Raw genomic sequence first — 20698 nt, 5'->3', positions numbered from 1 at the left:
ACCTTGGGCACAGATTACACATTATGAGGCATAATTGTATCATAAGAGTCAGTCATCAGTGATTTAAATGTGTTCTTCATCCTCCATGAATGTTAATCATTAAGATCATAACTTCCCTGCCCTGCTCCTTTTAAATTACAGTTAAGTGTCGAATTTCTCTTTTTAATTCGTTCTCTGTAGACTAAATCATTTTAATGATCAATTTAGACCATTCACAATAAAACAGAAAATGTATCCCATCTTCACATCCCACATACTAATTTTTTCTTTTTTTTTTTACGTTCTTCTGATTATTTTTCTTAGCTTTAGAAAACACGTTTGACTACACTACCCAGGGTGCAGTGCGTCGAGGCTGGGCTAGCGTTAGCTCAAGTGCTAGCCCCGTTAGCTTCCTGCTGCTGCTCTCAGTGGGGTATCTATCTGTCAGCTACCACAAGTGAGCTTGTCCACACGGCGTGACGAAACTTCACCCGATTTACCACTTTTCCTCCATTTCTGGACGTTACGTTGTCCTTGACGCGCCAAAGGAGTTTGTTCACACCGCGTCGTCGCTGTTTTGGGCGACGAGGTAATTGCATTTTTTTTTTTAGAATTTAGCCGTCATTAGCCTCCAGAGCTATAGCAAAAGAAACACCCAGAGCTGAAGAGGAGTGAGACGCGGGACTAAAGTACCGGTGGCAGCTGCTGAACGAGGACTTTGACGAGGACCTGTTGAAAGTGCGCTGCCCTGACATTGGCTGAGAGAGAGAGAGAAAGAGACAGGTGAAAGAGAAGTTTATGCCTCTGTTCTTCTTTAACACCTGAAGAGACTTTTGATTTACATTGCCTGCTTTCCTCTAGGGCGCAGAGGAGATGAAGAGGCACATGGGCGCATTGGGCGATGGTACCTGGCTGAGATCTCACTTGTAATTCATTCCGCGTTGGATTTGTTTTGCTATTGTTTTGTTTTTTGGTGTGTGTGTGTGTGGCGGAGCTGGCAAACGCACCTCTATCGAAACATGTCGACGATGCCAGCAAAAAAGAAAAGTTGCTTCCAGATTACGAGTGTCACTCAAGCTCAGGTGACAGGTAACGGCACCGTACAGGAGCCAGACGAGGCCCAGGCAGAAGATGGGTCCTCGGAGGTCTTCGACGTGTCCCGGACAGACCCGGAGTGTGAGCGTTGCACCCCTGAAGAAGCCCCTAACCACGCTGGAGAGCACCAGGGTGGGCCCATTCAAGTGAACGGGATCCCCACTGTTAAGGGTGTAGGTACGGGAGGTCGCAGCACCCCTGTGAATTTAGGAGGGAGTGTGCCAATGCCAACGCCGACCAGCCAGCCTTCATCCGTCACCAGCTGTAGTTCTCGTTTCCGGGTCATTAAACTGGACATTGGTTCTGGCGAGCCTTTTAGACGGGGGAGATGGACGTGCACGGAGTTTTTTGAGAAGGAGTCGGAATCGAATAGAACTGTGGACGGTGTGAAACCCGCCGTGACCCATGAGCACAACACTGACAGAGACGGTGGGCTAGGACTCATAAGTAACTCTGTGGGTGCCCATAGTTCTTTTTCTGTTCAGTCTGTGGAGAACAGCAATGGCGGACACCCAAGGGTGCCAATTCCCTCTTCAGAGCTGCTGCAACAAGGCTACACCTTAGCTCCACAGATCGGGAGTGCAGCAAGTGCCTTACAGCCCACCGCATATTCTACTACCACAGCTCATGTCACAGGGCAACCTGCTGTTTCACAGACCTATATTCCTAACTTCCTCAATGGTGTTCACCAAGCACCAGTGTGGTCTCCAGTGACGCCTCCTGCCACACAGCCTCAGCAGCTCATCTATTCCAACACTGGCCTGTTTGTTCCACCTGAGTACCACCTGCAGGCCGTTGGCTCAAGAACTCAGAGCGTTCATGCAACATCTCTACCAATGATGCCTCCCATTGGCCAGGGACTGTCGCCTCTGTCTCCCCCTGGTCCTGGGGGGCAAGGCCTTCTGGCTCAGGGTGCAGAGGCAGCCTTAGCCCTAGTGATGTCCTCTATCGGCGAGACTTCCGGAGCAACAGGCCTTACAGCCGCTTCCCCTGGGACCGTCCAGTCTCACAGTAGGGTCTCCAGCTTCAGCGCAGCTCCAGGTGGAGCCTCCGTCTCGGGGGACCCCAGGTCTACTGTCAGCTTGTTTGGCATCACCATTCCTATGTATGCAGATGATGACAGGTAAGAACCTACAGAATGGGAAAAACTTTGTTTTTGGAAAGACTAAATAAAATAGAGTTGAAAATCGAGATGGCTCAATATGAAGAAAAAAGTTAAAATTTCGATTAAAAAAAAAAAAAAAAAAAAAAAAAAAGCCCACCTTGCCCAGCCATAGTCGTGACTAAAAATGTTTTTTTATATATTTTTCACCTGATTAAAGTTTGTGTCAAGTATTCATATTTACATTCTGAGCCACAGCCTACAATAGTCACTAAGATCTTTTTATTTATTTATTTTTTCTGTTTGAGGGCAGTAACAAATACCATTTCAAGTGCTATACAACAGAGAATACATTTTCCAGCCTTTACAGTCCTCTAACTCTGTAACTGTTTAAACATCTGAAGAAAAAAGACTATAGAATGAGCAGAATGAGTGGTATTCTAAAAATGACTTGCCTCTCCTGTTTTTCGATTAGTTTTAGGCCACAATTGTGCTGTAACTATAAGAGGATCAGAGGTGAAGAGGACACACGCGGTCACATGCTCGGGCCGACTCATTTGTTTTCTTTCACAATTAAACCAGTCACATTTAGAGTTGACGTGTCATGTTCCAGTTTTCGTGTTCCTAACTCTAAAGGAGTTCCCCCATCATTATTTTACCCAGAGTTTTATTTAGATCGGGTATTTTCCTGCATTTGAGGTGTTGTTTTCTCCCGCCTCCTCGCCCTGTCCACTTTGAAGAGTTAAAAATGTCACCTTGCCATTTTTCAGCAATTAAAACATCAAAATCTGCTGCTCACTACAGTCAATTGTCACGATGAAGAGGCGGGACTTCCGAGTGCAGATTTGAGCAGGAAGTTTGTTGGATCCGTTTCTATTCTCAAACTGTTTAAGATCAACGTTGCCGTTTACGACCAACAAAATGTAAAATAATGTTTGGAAATTTCACGATATAAAATGTTAGTGTTTTATGATAATTGTGAGAAGAAACACTTATTAATTCAGTCACGATTGTTTGCACCAAGACCATGCTTTGTTTCCTTTCATTCTAAGGCTTAAAGACGCATCATTCTTTGCAAACTTTCTGAATAAAATAGGAATTATATTGTCCCATTAACGGCTAGATAAAAAAGTACATAACAAACACACATTTTTATTATTTTCACCTGTAGATGAAATAGATTTTACTCATTGCTGCCTACGATTCTCACGATTACAGTTTTTTAGTTCTTACGATTATATTATGACCTAAATAATCACAATTATCAAGTCATTGACAATTCTTGACCTCCCTAGTTGTAGTTTAACACTAAATACCAGAGGAAAACAAACTTCCTCTTTTAATAGCTTTTAAAAATATCACATTTTTAGTTACTATTGTGTTTGGTTCTTGTTTGATTAAAAAGGGAGTTGTTCCCACTTAAGCTGACCTCACAGCCACATTTGGTTCAACTATATCCCAGCCGCTAACCTCGTCAGGCTTTTATCACTTCTCAGATAAAATCCTTGGTTAGACGTCACTTTCTGTAAATCGGGTCGAAAGCGGAGTTTGAGACGCACACCCCTCCCCAGGCACCAAACCGACCTCCCCAGAGTAGACTTCTCCTCTCTTGTTAGCAAGTCTTGCGCTGGAGCCTACTATCATTGTTTTGTTCTGTTTTGAATTAAAGTGCATCACAGAAAGTGGAACAAACCCGTGTGGGGCCGCGAGATGAGAATGATTTCCTCCCCAGCTTGGAATGGTTAGCATCTCCACACGGCGGCCTTCACCTCGGCCAAATCCAGGGATCCACACTGGTTCTGGGACAAATGGCACTAGATCGGTTGTTGCGATTTGTTAACGCCACGCTCCGAACAGACTTTCCTCTACTTAAGCAGCAAAACGTTCATCAGTAATGTTGAATAATCCTTAGCAGTCAATGGCCTAAGCAGAAATTAGGAACGAGGGACACTTTTTTTTTTTTAAGACGATAGAATTTCATTTACAACACAAAATAATGATATGATCTTTAATACGAACATGTGGCTTTATACTTGTTCTGATAAAGCTCAAGAGGATCTGAAACCGGTCAGAAAAGGTCAAATCTTTTTTCAGTATCTGTACTTGTTCAAATTAGTATTTACTTTCGATAGTTTTAGTATCGATGAGTATCTGGGTTTTGATACTTTGGACAACTCTGATACTAAGGAACAGGCTCAATACTCAAGACTACAATCATAATAAAGTATTTTACTCCATAGAATGTCATTTTACTCACAAAATTCTTTAAATCTTAATAGTTCTTACGTAGATCATGCAGAAACCATTCTAAAAACTATTCAGTAAGTACTTTTTTCTGTATCAATACCTGCTTAAATTGGTAAATACTATTTATACTACTTTTATAGTGTTGATTAATATTTTTTTTTTTTATATTTTTGACAACTACAACAACCGCTCTTTTGAAGTTGGCTGCAGTACAACGACATCAGTCAGATGTTCTTTGTGTTTGGGTCCCACACTCCAAAAACTTAACAAAGATATTGAGTTTTCTTTCTAGCAAGGAGTCAGTTTGTAAACCTTCAATCCAATTTGCCAATAGTCTATTTCGAGTCCCAACAGATGACAGTTTTGTGATATATTGACACAGTAACATATAATTATTGTGTCTTTTAAACCGGCTTGCTTGTTAAATGACATCTTGACACATGCCTGCATCCAAACTATACATTTGAAAAACAAAATGTAACCACAGCCTTCTAATTTGAATGCTTCAGCTGATGTGTAAGTAATTTGTTGTTGAACCAGTAAGTCGATCTGTAGCAGAGGCTTTGACAACACAAGCAAACAACATTTTGTACATTTTTATTACATGTGACAGGAACAACATTTCTACTAAACATTTATATTGAAGAGGCTAATTAATTACATGTCCTGCTGTCAACAATGAGCCAACTCCATGGATGCCACACTTACGCTAGTGTTGCAATTATTATTGTGCGAAGAAACGTCACGATATTCACAATTATTCACAATTATTCACGACTATTGACACGTAACCAAACAAAAGTAACTCTAATACGGTTTCAAAAGGTATGTGACCAGCCTCATGAACTCAAACTTCCTGAATGCAAAAGTAAAGTTATTGTGATCTTAATTAATTTTGCTTCCAAAGTACGATGTACAAAGCGGTACGATGTTGTTGTGACTTGTCTAATTATCGATTTGAGCTGAATAATCGTGACCTGTTCGAGCACCGGGCTGCGGCGGTTTGTCGGCTTTAACCCAGAAGACGTGAGAGTGGATTCGGTATTGTCTCGGCCGTGCGAGTCGGGGGTTGGAGTCTTACGTTTCGTCTCTGGAAACAAGGGAGCAGCTTATTTTTGTTGACCCGTCTTAACTTCTCGGGGACACATTCCAGTGGCCCCCGAAATGGTCTGGAGAGTTGAACGCTCCTGGCAGAACAGGACTTTAGACACTTTGCAGGTTAGCTTGAGCTCTGGCCTGTGTCTTCTCATGATTACTATGGAGCGTTGCCATGAGATAACATTTCCCCCCCTAAACAAACCAAGCAATTTGTAAAGTTTAGACATTGCACAAGATTCAGTTCACACTCGCAGTGCCCAATTTAATCCATCTTGGAGCATTAATTATGTTAATTAGGGCTGGGACAATACATCCACTGCTTCCACAGTTACTACTACTACTACTTCTTCTGCCGAACACTATGGGGGTGGGTTTATGCTGCGTACACATGTTTGCTGACTAGGTTACAGACAAAGCCCATGTTGGCATCAGTTTTGTTCATGGCAGCTTTGGTGCTGATTGATTTGAAAAAGGGAAGAAAGCTTGCACTACAACTACAACCCTAATGCTGCTAAATTGACAGTTTTAAAAAAAAATCACTTTTGGGAACTTGAGTTGTGAGTTCCGTTTAAATTCATTGATAATAATTCTTAGTAAACTGTTTTGCAATACAAATCAACTTTACTGACGTTTTCATTTATTATGTGTAAAGTATTGCAAATGTGTAATATTGACTCACGCTATACTGGCCCGGTGTATCGGAGTGGTGATACTATCGTGACTTAAGCGTGTTGTCCCAGCTCTACGGTTACTACAACAATCGCATGCATTTTAAAGCCTGAACTTTAAAGTTTGCACGTTTTCTCAATAAGAAGTGAATTCATTGCGACCACTGAAATTGTGATGCTCTTTTCAGAAACTAAAGTCAGTCTTTCAGTGTGCGTCTTCTTGTGTCTTGTAGGTCTTTTGGCTAATCCATCAGTACAAAGATTCACTCTCTTAAAGATGTGCGATTAATACCTATTCATCAAATCAAGATCCGTTGATCCAAGTTGTTTCAAATCGTCAATGATCAGCCTTGGTCTTTTTAATCGAGCCACCCAATCTTCTGTCACTAAAAGCATTTGGAGTTCAGACTTTGCAAGATTGAGTCGTTTTTTGTGTGTTATTTGTCATTGACTAAAAAAATGCCTTTTATTCATGTTCACGGAATTAAGCTTGAACTCCGTAGTTTGTTTTAAAACCGAAAAAGGAAAAATGACAAACGCGCATGCCCGTTTTACTCGTTTGTGGAAAGCCAGAGCGTTGCGGGCGTTTGAGGAACTACGGCAGGATTAGTCAACATGTTCTTGTCCGCAGAGGTCTGAGCCGGGAACAGGTCGGACCCTTCCTCACGTGGTCACAGTATGTAAACTATGCTGAGGCTCATTTGAAAAGAACCTTCAGATCAAAGAGCTGTTGACAAGCCCCTGTTACCAGTCTGTACTCGCTATGTGCTCCTAATGTACAGCGTATACCTTATACCTCGGGCTCGAAATGTAACAATGGCATGACAATTGGTTCATCAGGACAACCGAACCTTTTTTTTGTCCTGAAAAGGAGGGCTGAACGATTTGGAGGGGAAACGTTTGGTTTAAGATTCAGGATTTCTTTCTTAAAAGTCTAGCGTACCGTTCAAAGTTCACATTTTGAAACGCGTCCTGAGGCATTATCGTTTAAGAGAAGGCAAAAACCTGATAGTCCTACAATTAGCTCTCTGTCAAGCAGTGTTTACGATGATTTCACCCCCTTTTGAGCAAATCCCCTTAACGTTACTGTGATCAATAATACTGTATGTGTAGAAGATTGTATCATAAAGAAAAAGAGTAGTTGTGATACCTTTTCAAAACGCAGAGATCTTGTTTTTGCAAATTAACTTAAATCAATGAAGAACAACGTGCATTTCAGAACACGTTTGTAGATGTGAAAACTAAAAGATAAACAGGTTTTGTGCGACCAGTCAAATGTAATTTCGAGAGTGTTGCATCTTGCAGAAAGTGGTTTCGATTTCTCTAATCTTTGCCCTTTTTTTGTTTAGGCTTACTGTAAAATCAGATATTTACATCCGCTTTTAAGGAAGTCTTGTCTGCCCTTTTGCATACATTTGAGACGAGTTCTGCGAAGCGTTGCAGAACCAAACATATATTTCTTGTAATTCCTCAATTCATCGACCAACTTATCATTACTATACTTGGCATTGCAGGAGTTAAATGGTCCCACGTTCTTTTCGGTGGCAGTTATTTCCCCCCCCCCCCTGTGTGTGTGTGTGTGTGTGTGTGTGTGTGTGTGTGTGTGTGTGTGTGTGTGTGTGTGTGTGTGTGTGTGTGTGTGTGTGTGTGTGTGTGTGTGTGTGTGTGTGTGTGTGTGTGTGTGTGTGTGTGTGTGTGTGTGTGTGTGTGTGTGTGTGTGTGTGTGTGTGTGTGTGTGTGTGTGTGTGTGTGTGTGTGTGTGTGTGTGTGTGTGTGTGTGTGTGTGTGTGTGTGTGTGTGTGTGTGTGTGTGTGTGTGTGTGTGTGTGTGTGTGTGTGTGTGTGTGTGTGTGTGTGTGTGTGTGTGTGTGTGTGTGTGTGTGTGTGTGTGTGTGTGTGTGTGTGTGTGTGTGTGTGTGTGTGTGTGTGTGTGTGTGTGTGTGTGTGAGCTTGATTCCCGGTTTTTCCAGATGCAGGGCAGCACTCTGTTTTTTTTGTTTATTCTTCTCAGTGCTTTTGTGTCCTCACGTCCCTTAAGGAAAGTCACCATTGTTTGTTGCGCTCTGAGACTACGGCTCCTCTGCAGTTATAGTGTTTAGTGTGGAGTTTTTATACACATATTTCTGTCACATTTGGTCTAGTTCTTGGTTAGGAGTTAGAGCTACTGTAGAAAGATGGTTGTTCTGATTTAGACGCAGATCAGCCCAAATTTAGACCTGGAGTAGTTATTTTTTAGATCTCAGAAAGACTACTCTTCTCCCTGGTGTTTCTACGAGTGAAATGATCGAGAACCACTGCCCATTCTGATAAAGAGATGTCACATTTTAGTGAGACAAAATCTCATGATTCAACACTTATTCATGATTATTGACATACACATACCAACATGGTTAAAAAAAACAACCTTAATTTTCTTTTATTTCTGTATTTTAGTGCTGGGTTCTACTTTATCTCATCTTAATCTGTCTGGATTTTTACTTTTTCTTTTCAAAAACAAAATTAATATTATTGATTTCATGAACATAAACAAGAATGACTTCAAACAGTGCCATTTGTCACAAAACTAGCTCCCAAACAACATTTTTCCACAATTTAAAAAAAACGAGCATGTCATTGACAATTAGACGTGATTCTCGATCTTTAAAAAAAAAAAAAAAATTTGATTAATTGCCCAGCCTTAAGTCTAATACGCTACCATTCTCAGTATATGACCGGCTTTATTATAAAAAACTTATAGACGAGACAAACGTATTAAAACATTTTAAATTTACTTTTTGGAGTGTAGATTGAATAAAATGACGACATGTTGCTTCTAAAATTGTTCTGATTGTTTTTTCACTTATTAAACTGTGACTTGAATCATCACGATTATCGATTCACTGAATAATCTGTACATCTCTAAAAAAGGTGCAGATTTGGATCGACCCAAATTGCTTCCTGTTGACTTGTCGCCGTGACTTCCTCTGCGTCTTATGTCCTCTCGCTCTTGTGTGCGTTTCCTTCTTTGTGAAACACCTTAGCCGCCTTAATTCACTTGTTCATTGAGACCCTCGGCGTGGAAGCGGACGTGAGTCATGATGAACGCACTCTCGGAAATGAGCAAATCTGGTGATATCGAGCTGCCACGATGAACAGATGGGTCTGACTCAAGTAGAATGATCTGTTATGTCGGTACAGCAAATTCCCCACAAGCACCAGTATCTTTGTGTCTGATCTGACCCAAGAAACGACGCGTCACGTTTCACTTCCTAATACAAAATCAAAACAGGATCTGACGGTTTTTCTCTCTTAATTATTAGTGTCAAAATAAAATTGAAAAGCTTATTTGTATAATGTATTGATATTTAAATCCCGTTCAGGAATAATTGAATTGAAACTCAAAACATTGTCATTCAGATGTCACTTTGGATGAATTCAAATGAATATATATGAGGATTTCACTATACGTTTCTTGAATAAAACAAGACAGAATTTTAATCAGGTGTTAGTAACAAAGTAAGCCACTAACAAAGTTTGAACAAAAACATAAATGTATTCCTCAAAACTCTGCTCCAAACATGAGGATTGTCTAATTTAAAAAAACACAAGCTGATCATTAACAATTTAAAACTATTAGATCTTGATTCGATAACATTTTAATATTTTGCAATTGGAAGCTATTTATTAATTGTATGTTCTACTACTAAGAATTACTTTGAATAATATTGTAACCTCTTGTAAGTACCATGATTTCCTCCACAAACCCCAAAATGACTCTTATTCTCAAACGTATCTTTGGCTCTTCATAATTGGCACACCTGTGCCCATTTTATGCCGAGCTTTCCCACAAACCTTCCTCTGAATCCTCTCGATGAATCGGTGCAAAGTTTCACACGTCTCACCTGGCCTCATGTTTTGTGGTCTTAGTCATAGTTTGTCTCATGATGAGTCATTTACATATGCGCTTCAAGTGGCCTTTGCTCTGAGGTGAAACTGATCTGATCAAACGTTAGTCAATCATGCATAACAACCTCTAGGCATTTGGATATGGTAGAAATTCCAAGGCTTGTTGTGAAAGGTACATTTGGCAATCTGAAAAAAAGCAGAGGTTCAATCAGCATTTGATATACCGTATATATTGAAACATTATATCTTATCAGTAATTCTATCTTCTGGATATTATCAATATTCAGAAAAGGTGACATTTCTGTATGTTTTAAGTGTCATATCACAGGCTCATGGACAATTTTATAGGTTGAATAAATGGGCTGAGAGCTGATGATAAGGAACTATAAAACATGTAAATGATCGTTTTGTGTGTCTGGTATGTTTGGGGGAAAAGAGGGTTAAAGTGCTAGAATTGTATATCACAGTGAGGGCCTGCTGCCTGAGTTCTGCTGTCATTAAGTATTGTTCACTTTGGTAAATCTAAAAACAACTTGTTATTTCTATGCTTGCATACATGATCAAGTTTTTGTGTTGGTGCAGTCAGTAGTTATAGTAAAAAAGACCATTTGCTGTGACAAAAACCAAAATGCAGAGCATTATGGGCCACATCACGCTCCACAGACCAATTCCACACCTTACTGAACAGAATAAGTGTGAACTTGAGCTGAGGTTCAGAAGTTGATCTGAACTCAAAGAGAATGTGGCTTTCACTGACTCATTTCTGCTCATTGTAACAGTTATGTGCAACCTGAGCCCAAATTAACGCGCACAGAGTATGAGAATGCACATGGAAGTGTCACATATTTCACGTCATCTTTCAGGACTTTTTATTATCAGCTGAGAAGTGCCTGTCTCCCTTTTACTGTGTACACCGGATTTAACTGGGTGACCCGCCCCCCAAAAGGACTCCTTCTATTGGTCTCCACTCTGTGAGGCTGGTGTAGTGGGCGTGTCAGAGTTTGTGGCGGTTAGTCCACAGCTGGATCTGGTCTAACTTGTGGGTGCCCCATGCAAAGGGTCACGTCCCTATTGAGCACAGAGCCGTCCTGTGGCTCTCCCACAGGCACAACCAGTCCCTACCTGAAGCAACATTTAATGTGAACACAGCCTGCATTGTACTGTGCAAGTCATTTTGTTTTAGGCAATCTGATTTGATATCAAATCCAATGTATTTAAGCATAGGGAAGAATTTCTTAGAGTTGGTTTGATTCTTTTTACAGCTTTGAATTAATTTATAGTTTGGCATTCCGTCTACTTTTGGTCTGTAGTCATCATTATTCTTAACTAAAGACGTGCACCAATCAGTCGACTAAAAGGAGGCAAGACACTGGCTCTCAAAATTAAGCATCTCTGGTCTGACCCAATCTGCACTCGTAATACTACAAGCACAAGGGTTTATGCACAAACGGCACCTTCATTATATTAAAAGAAATTGGCAAAGATTCACTCCCAAAACTCCAGCTCAATCACTCCATCTCTTCTCTTCTGCTGTAGTGCATAAAAGCTTTATAATCCCACTTTAATTTTAGTCGACTAATCAAAATAGTTGTTGACCCAAAGGCACCATGCGTGGAGTGATTCATCTATTAAACTAGGAATGGTCTGCTATCGTCACCTTGTTTTATATTGTTCTATGGTGTTTTATGTCCTCCATAAAGTTGGATGTGCATCACTCACATCGTTATATCATTGACTTGCGTCACGGGTATGTCAATTGTAAAATGATTCTGCATTTTAAAAACACCTCCATTTAACAATGAAAGTGCAACACTAGTATAATTATAGACATGGCTGCGGCCTCCTTATTTTTGGATTAACTTGACAGGCCTTTTGTCATTCGTTTCTCTGAATGACAGTTGTGGCAAAGTCAAATCCTTTCTAGTTACAATGCCGACAAAAGGGCGAGGTCACTCTTATAATGAGCTGTATTGTGTTCTTAAAGGAAGTTAATAGGAAAACGGTTGCATGACATGCTACAACACCTTTGCCAATTGGAAAGCTACGTTATCCTGCTCCCAAGACGTTTCCAGTGTATTTTAATTGAGTTGCAGGTACAGGTATGTCAAAGTGCTTATTTGCTTATTGGTCTTTTTCTCAATTGCTGCACCTAATGGAGGAAAGTGTTGGTTGACTGTCTGATTGACAGAAAGTTACAGTGTGTATGTAACTTGTCAAGTGCAGTCATGTTCGCAGAGGTCAGAGGTAAATGTTTTGAATAGCTGCGCAATAGTTGTTGTTATTCAGGGTCAGCTATAATAAGTTTTGTTTTACATTCTTGAGTCAAGCTTACTTTTCCTCCATTTGACTCAACACGGTGAAGAATTCGCTCTCTGCTGGGTTCAGTTTACTGCGGCTGATTCCTTGCAACATCAGAAAATACAAACTTTAAATATATGGATTTAATTTAAGTAGGTATTTGGCTTGTGTGACCTCAAACTTTATAATTCTCTAAATGGCGGTAGTATTTAACCTTCGGGGGTTTGGTGAGGCGGTTCCTGAACAATGATGGGCATTTTGGAGACGCGTGCCTCAATTGTCCCAGTTCCATGTCTTTGGACGGTGGAGGGACCCAACAAACTCTGCATGGGCTGAATAACCTTCTCCATAAATATTTTGTGATTTAAGAATACTGTTTGTAACTTTTCTGGAGTGTGCATGGAATTGGAATGTTCCACAGTGCGGCTTTCAATGTAGATCTAGAATTATACAGCGCATTCAGAAAGTTTTAACATTTTCCACATTTTGTTACAGCCTTATTCCAAAATGGATTAAATTAATTACAAAAATTCTACAAACTATGGAAAAAAGAGTTTTAAGTCTGTATTGGTCATCAATATTTGAACTGAATTAGCTGGCTTTGTGTTAGTTCTGCCGGAATTCATGTGCAATTCATGTGCAATTACTGTGAAATTCATGTGCAATCAATGTGCTGTCGCGACACATATTCATGTGCAATTACTGTCGGGATCACATGCAATGGTATTTATTTATTTGTCTATGGGAGTTTTTATTTATAGGAGATCTTCTACTGAAAGTGTTTTTCAGACTTCCTATAAGTGATCTGTTCTTCTGTATCTACCTCTGTATCTACCTGCGTTGCACCAATGAAATTTCCCCATGTGGGACAATAAAGGAATATCTTATCTTATCTTATCTTACTTACTAACAGACACCAACAGATACTTAAAACAGACATAACTCTGTTTTAAGTATCTTATTTACAATTTTCATAAATGGGTTCAGATGAGGTGATGAGCCACACCATTGAACCCTTTACAATCACATCACTTTGACATTTATTGGACACATGTATCGCTTGTTCCTTTGTTTGCAGTTTGTCTCTATAAAAAATGTGTTAGACTTTGGTGTGTCTTAGACTTTGTTTGACTCCTTTCGCACAAGTGAGGCAACGCTGAGGTGGCTATGTGCTGTTTGAGGGGTGTGGTGCTGGAGATAACTCTGCCAGAGGCTCCAATATGGAAACGGGCTGTAAATCACTGAGGATGGAGCGCTACAGTAGTAGATGGTTAACCCTGTTTTCCTGCGTTTGTAAAAATAAATAAATTCCTTTACCTTTTGTTATTGTCCCATAGCTTGTGAAACCGTTTCGTTTATGAGGACCACCCCTGTTTCCATTGTCGTACCAGAGTCTCATAAAGGTTTTACGCACAGGGGCAGACTGTAAAGGGACACTCACTTGCCCCAGCAGGACGAGCAGTGCAGTACAAACAGTAAAAGTTAATTAACAAAGTCTCCTTCCTCTTTGTCTTAGGAGCTCGTAACATCTTTGTTAAATTGCCTCATAATGGCATTTTAGAGCACGTTTTTACCTATCCTGCTCTGTTACAGTTAAAACCTACTACAATTCTGCTAATGGTACATTTATAGTCATGACATATAGCGTTCACTGTATCTTGTTAATGAACAGACTTTTTTACCATCTCCTTAATACCAAAAGGGCCCTAAATGAGCGCTAAGGTTTTTTCTCATTTTATCACAGAGTTGAAATTCAGTTGTTGCATTTCAGAGACAGATCCACTCTAATGCAGAACTTCCTGTTGTTTAAGGTTAAGGTACATTTTATTATATCTGTAGGAAAATTCGTTTGTGTTTGTTGTGTTTTCCTGAAGTTCAGTAATGGAACCTGTTGTGGGTGTCGGTGATGTAACCAAGTGATTGGTCGGTTCATGCCAACATACGTCACAAATCTCCAAACTAAGTCTGTGCCCAGGACTAGACATTGCCTAAGAATGGTGTTAAATGGTTTTACTTTTTGTACCTTGCCTTTTTATATAAATGCAAAATCGGTTCAAATGTGTGCTAAAAGGTATCTGTTTTGCCAACTAACGTCTCACATGGTGCTCAGAGGGGGGGATGATGACGCATGCCTGTGGTTATGACGCGGTCTTGCCCCACCGCCCGTCAGTTTGGAGAGTCGAGGAAAGGAGAAAGTCTGTAATATAGCTAAACACTGCGGGAACCAATCAAAAAAACACTCTGGGTACATATATGAAGCACAAATAGCAATGTAAGAAGGTTAAAAGCTCTGAAAAGTCGATTTTGCATGTTATGGGACCTTTAATTAATATTTAGTCAGGCAGTATTGCAATACACAATGAATGGTGAATAGTGGCCATACCTGCTTGCACTGCCCGATCTCCTCAGCTCTCGGAAGCTAAGCAGTTCAGGGTTAGTGGTTAGTACTGGTTACTAGTTAGAACTTGAATGGGAGACCACTGGAACACAGTGGGGAGCTAGAGGAAATGTTGTGTCCTTAGGCCAGACACCTTATCCACACTGCCTTGAAAAGCATTTTGGGTGCCTTTTTTAAGGTGGAAAAGCGTTAAATACATTGTAGTAATAATAATGATTATAATAACCGTTAAGGTTAGGACTGATCGATTATCTGAGCAGTTTATGCTGATTTTCTTTAGAGTTTACGTTTGTTTACATCAGCGACCAGAGTCATCATGGCTGTGGGTGGCACACAGGTCACGTGTCTGCCAGGCACTGATTGCTGAGGCTGGGTGGTCATTTAAACTCATAATTGTCTCTAGCGTTGACCTTTTGTTGTGTGTTTCTGTTCAATTAGCTCTCAGCAGGTCTGATAGAGGCCTGGCTCACTTTCACAAGCACTTATGCTTCGTCTGTCTCTCCTTCTCCCACTGAAACACAGGAACCATCCACTGCCCTCTACCAGGCTCTCGGGCCGGGCAGATTACAAGGGTCAAAGTCTGTCACCGATAGGTATGTGCACGGGTTGTTTATACGTGTGGCTCACCCAGACGCTGCCCTGTAACCCCACCTTTCACCTTCAAGAAAAACCTTACGTGAACTGGTCCCTGCGTCTTATGATCCTCAAAGTATGTGGTAAAACACGATGAGAATCTGCTCTGAAGTTGGGCTTACTGAAAATATTGATATCGTGAAATATCATGACGGACGTCTTGGCAATACACACATTCAAACTGTTGTATTGATATTAAGAGCATTATGAACATGGAATTCCAATGCATTTTGTAACTAATATCCAGCTCTACTGTGTCAAAACAAAACATTTTTTTTTTTTACATTTAATGGGAGAAGAAAGTCAGCGATGTCCTTTTACGTGCACAGACTGAGGGTTATACTCTAGCACCTGCCCTTTTGCCTTAAGTGCCCTTGTGGTTAACACATTTATTATATTTATTATATCCACCCACCAAAGAAGACAACAGAGATGTAAAATACTGCTTTAACACAACAAAACAACCAAAGAATATTGCTCTCTCTGTCAGGCTGCGGCTCACAAACAATGGCTGCGTCAGAGAGTCTGGCTGCAGAAGCTCCTTGATATAGTCTAATAAACAGCTGACTATTGTGCTCTCATCAGACTGCTGAAAATACTCCGCTCCTAGACCCCCCCCTCACATCTTTCATCCCCCTCTGCTTTTTTTATTCTTTTCTAGCTCATATGGCCACCACCTTTGCACAAAGCTTCACGGCTGGAACATTATTAGCCACAAATCTAAAAGTAATTTCTAGAAGAAGCATAAACATATTTGAGCCATTTTTGAGCCCCTCAACATGTCAAAGAGTATCCAGGGACAGACAGGTGTGATTTAGGCTACAATAACAAAGTCCGCATTACAATTGGAAGAAGTCCTGCTTAAATGTGTGCTCGTGACATTTGAATCGAAGTCCATGGACGGCGTGCTGCTCTTCACCTGTCCTCAAACTGTTGACCTTCTTACGTTTACTACCAAAACAAACACTGCATCAATCACCAGAGCACGAGTAGATTTACTTATGCAACAAGAACACGTCCCATGTGACGCTGTCCGTTCTTAAGTAGGCTGCCAAAAAACTTTAAGTTACAGCTCTATTTAGATATCCGTTTTATAGCATTATTCAAATTGGCCTGATTTCTATTTGACGTTTCGACTACACAACTACGGTAAAATGCTTGGCTCTTGACTGTAGTTTACGCAACAGCTGTTTGTGGATGAAGATGTCAGGTCACTAATATTATATTCTATTTATATTCTACTTCTTGCTACATCTGACATGAAAAGATGATAAACTGATGTTGTTGATGAGTGATACTGTCTGCTGTCTGTCCGCCGCTTTGTCTCACACAGTTGTCAAATGAGAAAACATGATTGTAACTGTTTGAATTTTTTTTTATTTATTAGTATCTGGACAACCGCCCTCTTCCTCTTCGTCCTCCTCCTCCTCCTCCTCCTCGTCCTCCTCCTTCTCCTCCCTCTCGTCATCGGGCTTTATCTTCTTTCTTGGCAATAGCGTTGACATTGATCTTGAGCCTGCTGCTTGGAAACACCTCAACAAACTTTGTGTATTTTGATGGCTTTTGTGTGCCAACAATTAGACGCCTTATCATCTGACAGTAATATGGGAAGAGCCGGCGGTGCCAATCTCACATAGTCTTTACGTAACACAACAACATCCACACCCACTGCGACTAAACCACACATTTAGTTTGATTTAGGCCGTGTCGTTTTCTAAAGGTGACAAAAAAGTAGCTCAGTGTTTTGTGACAGTATTATGTTAATGCAATAAAAGACCACTGGTTGGGTTTAAAGTACAGTATTGCACAAATGTGAATTGACCATAAAACGAACCACTAAAATCCTGATATTTTTTAACCCTCTTAATTCCCTATAAGTTTTTACATAGACGATATACTCTATTTTAATTTTCCGTGTCGTCTAAGCAAGTGCAATTTTGCCAATAACCACCCAGTACTGAAACGTGATATGATAAACGGTAGCCTAATGTGACAAAACAAATGCAATATTGTCAGAAATATAGAAAAATACAACAAAGAAACACTCAAAACAAACTGATTAGATTTACATTTAGTGTTTGACCTCAGTTGAAAGCAGTTCCGCTATCCTCCATCGATCACAATGTTCTGATTTGTCTGATTAGTTCTGCATTTCAGCTCCATTTTACCCGTCCGAGATAAATTTGACATGTAACAAAGACGTATTGTATTGTTGCTGTGTTGTGCAACTCGATTCTAACCCTCTTCAAAGCGTCCGATTCCAATACGACGCTGCTATTTACATAAACACCCAGTAGCTGTTGAGCAAGCACCGCATCGGGCCTGGCAATGGATTTCAACCTCCTGTTTGTTCACTCTCCAGCTCATGTTTGCCTACAGGCCGAGACCAACACTGCCGCCTTATTTAAAACGTTTAAACTAAACCACAGGTGAACGTCTTTCCTCCGCCCTTTTGTCCCAAGCAGGGTCCGACTTGTTGAGAGTGGCACGGGGATCGCTCACAAACAGTTGCAGGGTATAAAGGCACATTCCTAAAAATGAGTGCTTTGTGAAAAATGTAAACCTCAACCGCTGGTGGTTTAAGAGCACGTTCAGCTCTGTCAAGTCTGCTCTCATTAACGGCTTCGCTCACATGCAACGAGTCAGGGTCCCGTTCGTTTGACTTAACCAAATTACAAGCTCAAATGCATTTATAGACGGCGATGATGTTAAACGCTCTCCTGACCGACTGACTGGATCCATTGTGAAGTCAAACGTTAGCGCCACTTTTACTGCCTCTAGTGAACAATGATCAACTATATTATAAGTTACAATAAAGAAAAGACAGATTTATATTCGAACTGAGCTTAGGTGATCAGCGGCCTCTCTCTTGGCCTCACCGGGACATTTGATCCGGACCACGTATTTGGTTTATGACTCTGAAACAAACATTTCATTATAGGGACGAGGAGCAACAGCAGCACTAAACGTGGGAAGCGGCTTTGCTAAAGGCGCTGATGGAAAACAGCCGGGTCATAAAGATGTCACATTTAACTCGCTTGTAATCAGGGATAGCCGTGATTATTCATGTCAGAGTTCGGGATGTCATGGTTTGTTCTTCTGTATCTACCTCTGTATCTACCTGCATTGCACCAATGAAATTTCCCCATGTGGGACAATAAAGGAATATCTTATCTTATCTTATCTTATAACATTTTAGTCACATCACGATTTAACGATTATTCACGATAACAGTGAAATCTTTCATGTTCTTTAATTCCCTGTGACCATCTTTACTCAATCGAACTTTGTGAAAGACAAAATAGAGTTTAATGTACAAAAAGAGTGTCTAAAATTGTCAAGATTAGGCTACCCCAAATAAAATTGTTTGCTGTAACCCGACCCAACATTTTTCAAGTGGGTCGGACGGTAGGATAATTCTTATTATTTTTACTTTGAAGGCAAAAAAAAAAGATCAAAATGTTGCCATTTTTTGACTGAGTGACCGCCAGGGGTCAGGCTTCAACAGTCAATGACGGAAAACGTCTCTATCAACCCGATCAGGAGACTATATCTCATGATTTTAAGATATTTCGATCGACCTTTTGTTCGCCGTAATCCTTTATTTTGGTAGCTAAGGCGAACGGGGGGAACATGCGGAGGACACGGGCGCCGCCATGTTTGTTGTGATGATGCTGCTGGGCGTGTTTCAGTCCCAGAATGCATTGCGTAAGTCAAATTTAAATCAAGCCACACCGTGATAGAGCGTGACATGTACTATGGACAGGTCAGTGGCGCCGCTAACTTCTGTCTTGCGTGTTCTGTTTTGTTGCAGAAGCATGTGGAGGGCCGAATATGAAGTCGCACATGCGTTGCGCAGTGCGTTATCAGTCCTTTGGGATGAAAAATAGGTTTACCAGCGTGATAAAAATAAGGGAGTGTCTGCAGAGCCGCGGCGCGTGGCCGAAACTGCCATTTATTTTTGTGCCGGCCGCGCGCCGCAGCTCCTGAAACTGCGCCGCTATTTGACCGTGTTTTAGCGCCGTTTTAGACTGCACCGGGTTAAGGTTAGGGTTAAGGTCAGGGTTAAGGTTAAGGTTAGGGTTAAGGTTAGGGTTAAGGTCAGGGTTAAGGTTAGGGTTAAGGTTAAGGTTAGGGTTAGGGTTAGCCATGAGGCTATAACAGGCTATAAGGGAAATGCCACGGTCCCTGAAACTGCGCAGCCATTTGACCGCGCCGCGGCTCTCCAGCCACGGCCTAAAAATAATGACCGGTCGATGAGTCGGCGAAATAATAGAAAAATAAAAGATTTTGACGTTTTTTCAACAAAATGCTGATTTTTTTTTCTTTTTCTTCAGTCGACTAGTTTCATACCGGGTCAGTCGGGTTACGGCAAACAGACATTATTTTGCACAGCCTTATTATTATTATTATTATTATTATTTTGGTTCTTACGATTATATTGTGAGCTGAATGACATCCCTAGTCACAATATGACGCCAACAACAAGAAAATAATAACAATTGTAGAGGCCAAATCTCATTTCAATGGAGCTCAACTGTTGGTGATTTCCATAATTTTTTAATAATTTAGCAAAACACAATGTATATTAAGTAAGTAATAAGTTTGAAAGTTTGCTCGGGGCTAATCAGCTTTGTGGCAAGTAATGAGCAAAAGACCTATCATAAATAAAGCAATACGTTTCTGAAACTTGATAAACAGCTCTGTTATTTGCATATAACATTTGCAGAGTAACCCTCCGGCAGAAATGTATGAGAAATTTACTTAAACACCATTAAACTTATACTTGGCTATTTACGTAACATTAACGTGGAAACATTTGCCGTTTATTTCCTCCCTATATGAAATCCCTTGGCACTGATGAAACGTCATCAATATTAAATTGACGGCTTTATGACATTCTACGAATATCTTCCAAATGATATAAGCTCATCTCTTTGAACGGATTACTCAGAAGTCGACCTGGAGTTTCTAACTAAATCCCCCGACGCTTCCTTGTTCCTTGTTGGGCATGACATGACCTGACGGAGTACAGAGCCTGAGCTGTATTTGTAATCTGTTGTGATTTGAGAAAAGATTGATGACCTTTTTTCTCATCAAAACACGTCTTGCATAACTACGTCGGCGGCCATGACTAAAAGAGGGCACTGTTTTTGAGAGGGTGAATTTTCATCCTAGTCTCGCCAAATATAGTTTGTTTTATTACTTTTGGATGCCTGCGAATATAGAGTGGTCAAAAATGGACACCCATATACTAAGAAAGATTTCAATAACGACTCGGTTCATTGTCATTGAC

General features: G+C 40.7%; 1 protein-coding gene across 2 annotated transcripts in view; it reads left to right on the top strand.

Moving 5' to 3' along the window:
• Window positions 1-389: 389 nt before the first annotated feature.
• Window positions 390-20698, top strand: part of LOC140353711 (TSC22 domain family protein 4-like) — a 28708-nt gene continuing 8399 nt past the window's right edge. The window contains exons 1-2 of one of the 2 annotated variants that reach the window (XM_072438400.1): window positions 390-762; window positions 841-2197. In XM_072438400.1, coding sequence (XP_072294501.1) covers window positions 999-2197 — 1199 coding nt within the window. In that variant the 5' untranslated portion in view covers window positions 390-762; window positions 841-998. Of the gene's footprint in view, window positions 2198-20698 lie in introns of both variants that reach the window. The other variant, XM_072438399.1, reaches the window with a different exon arrangement.

The sequence above is a fragment of the Eucyclogobius newberryi genome, unplaced genomic scaffold (genome assembly GCF_026437365.1).
Source record: "Eucyclogobius newberryi isolate DKJ021-1_F unplaced genomic scaffold, fEucNew1.0.hap1 SCAF_9, whole genome shotgun sequence".
NCBI lineage: Eukaryota > Metazoa > Chordata > Actinopteri > Gobiiformes > Gobiidae > Eucyclogobius > Eucyclogobius newberryi.
Note: the sequence above shows the minus strand (reverse complement) of the source record. Positions and strands in the feature narration are given on the sequence as shown.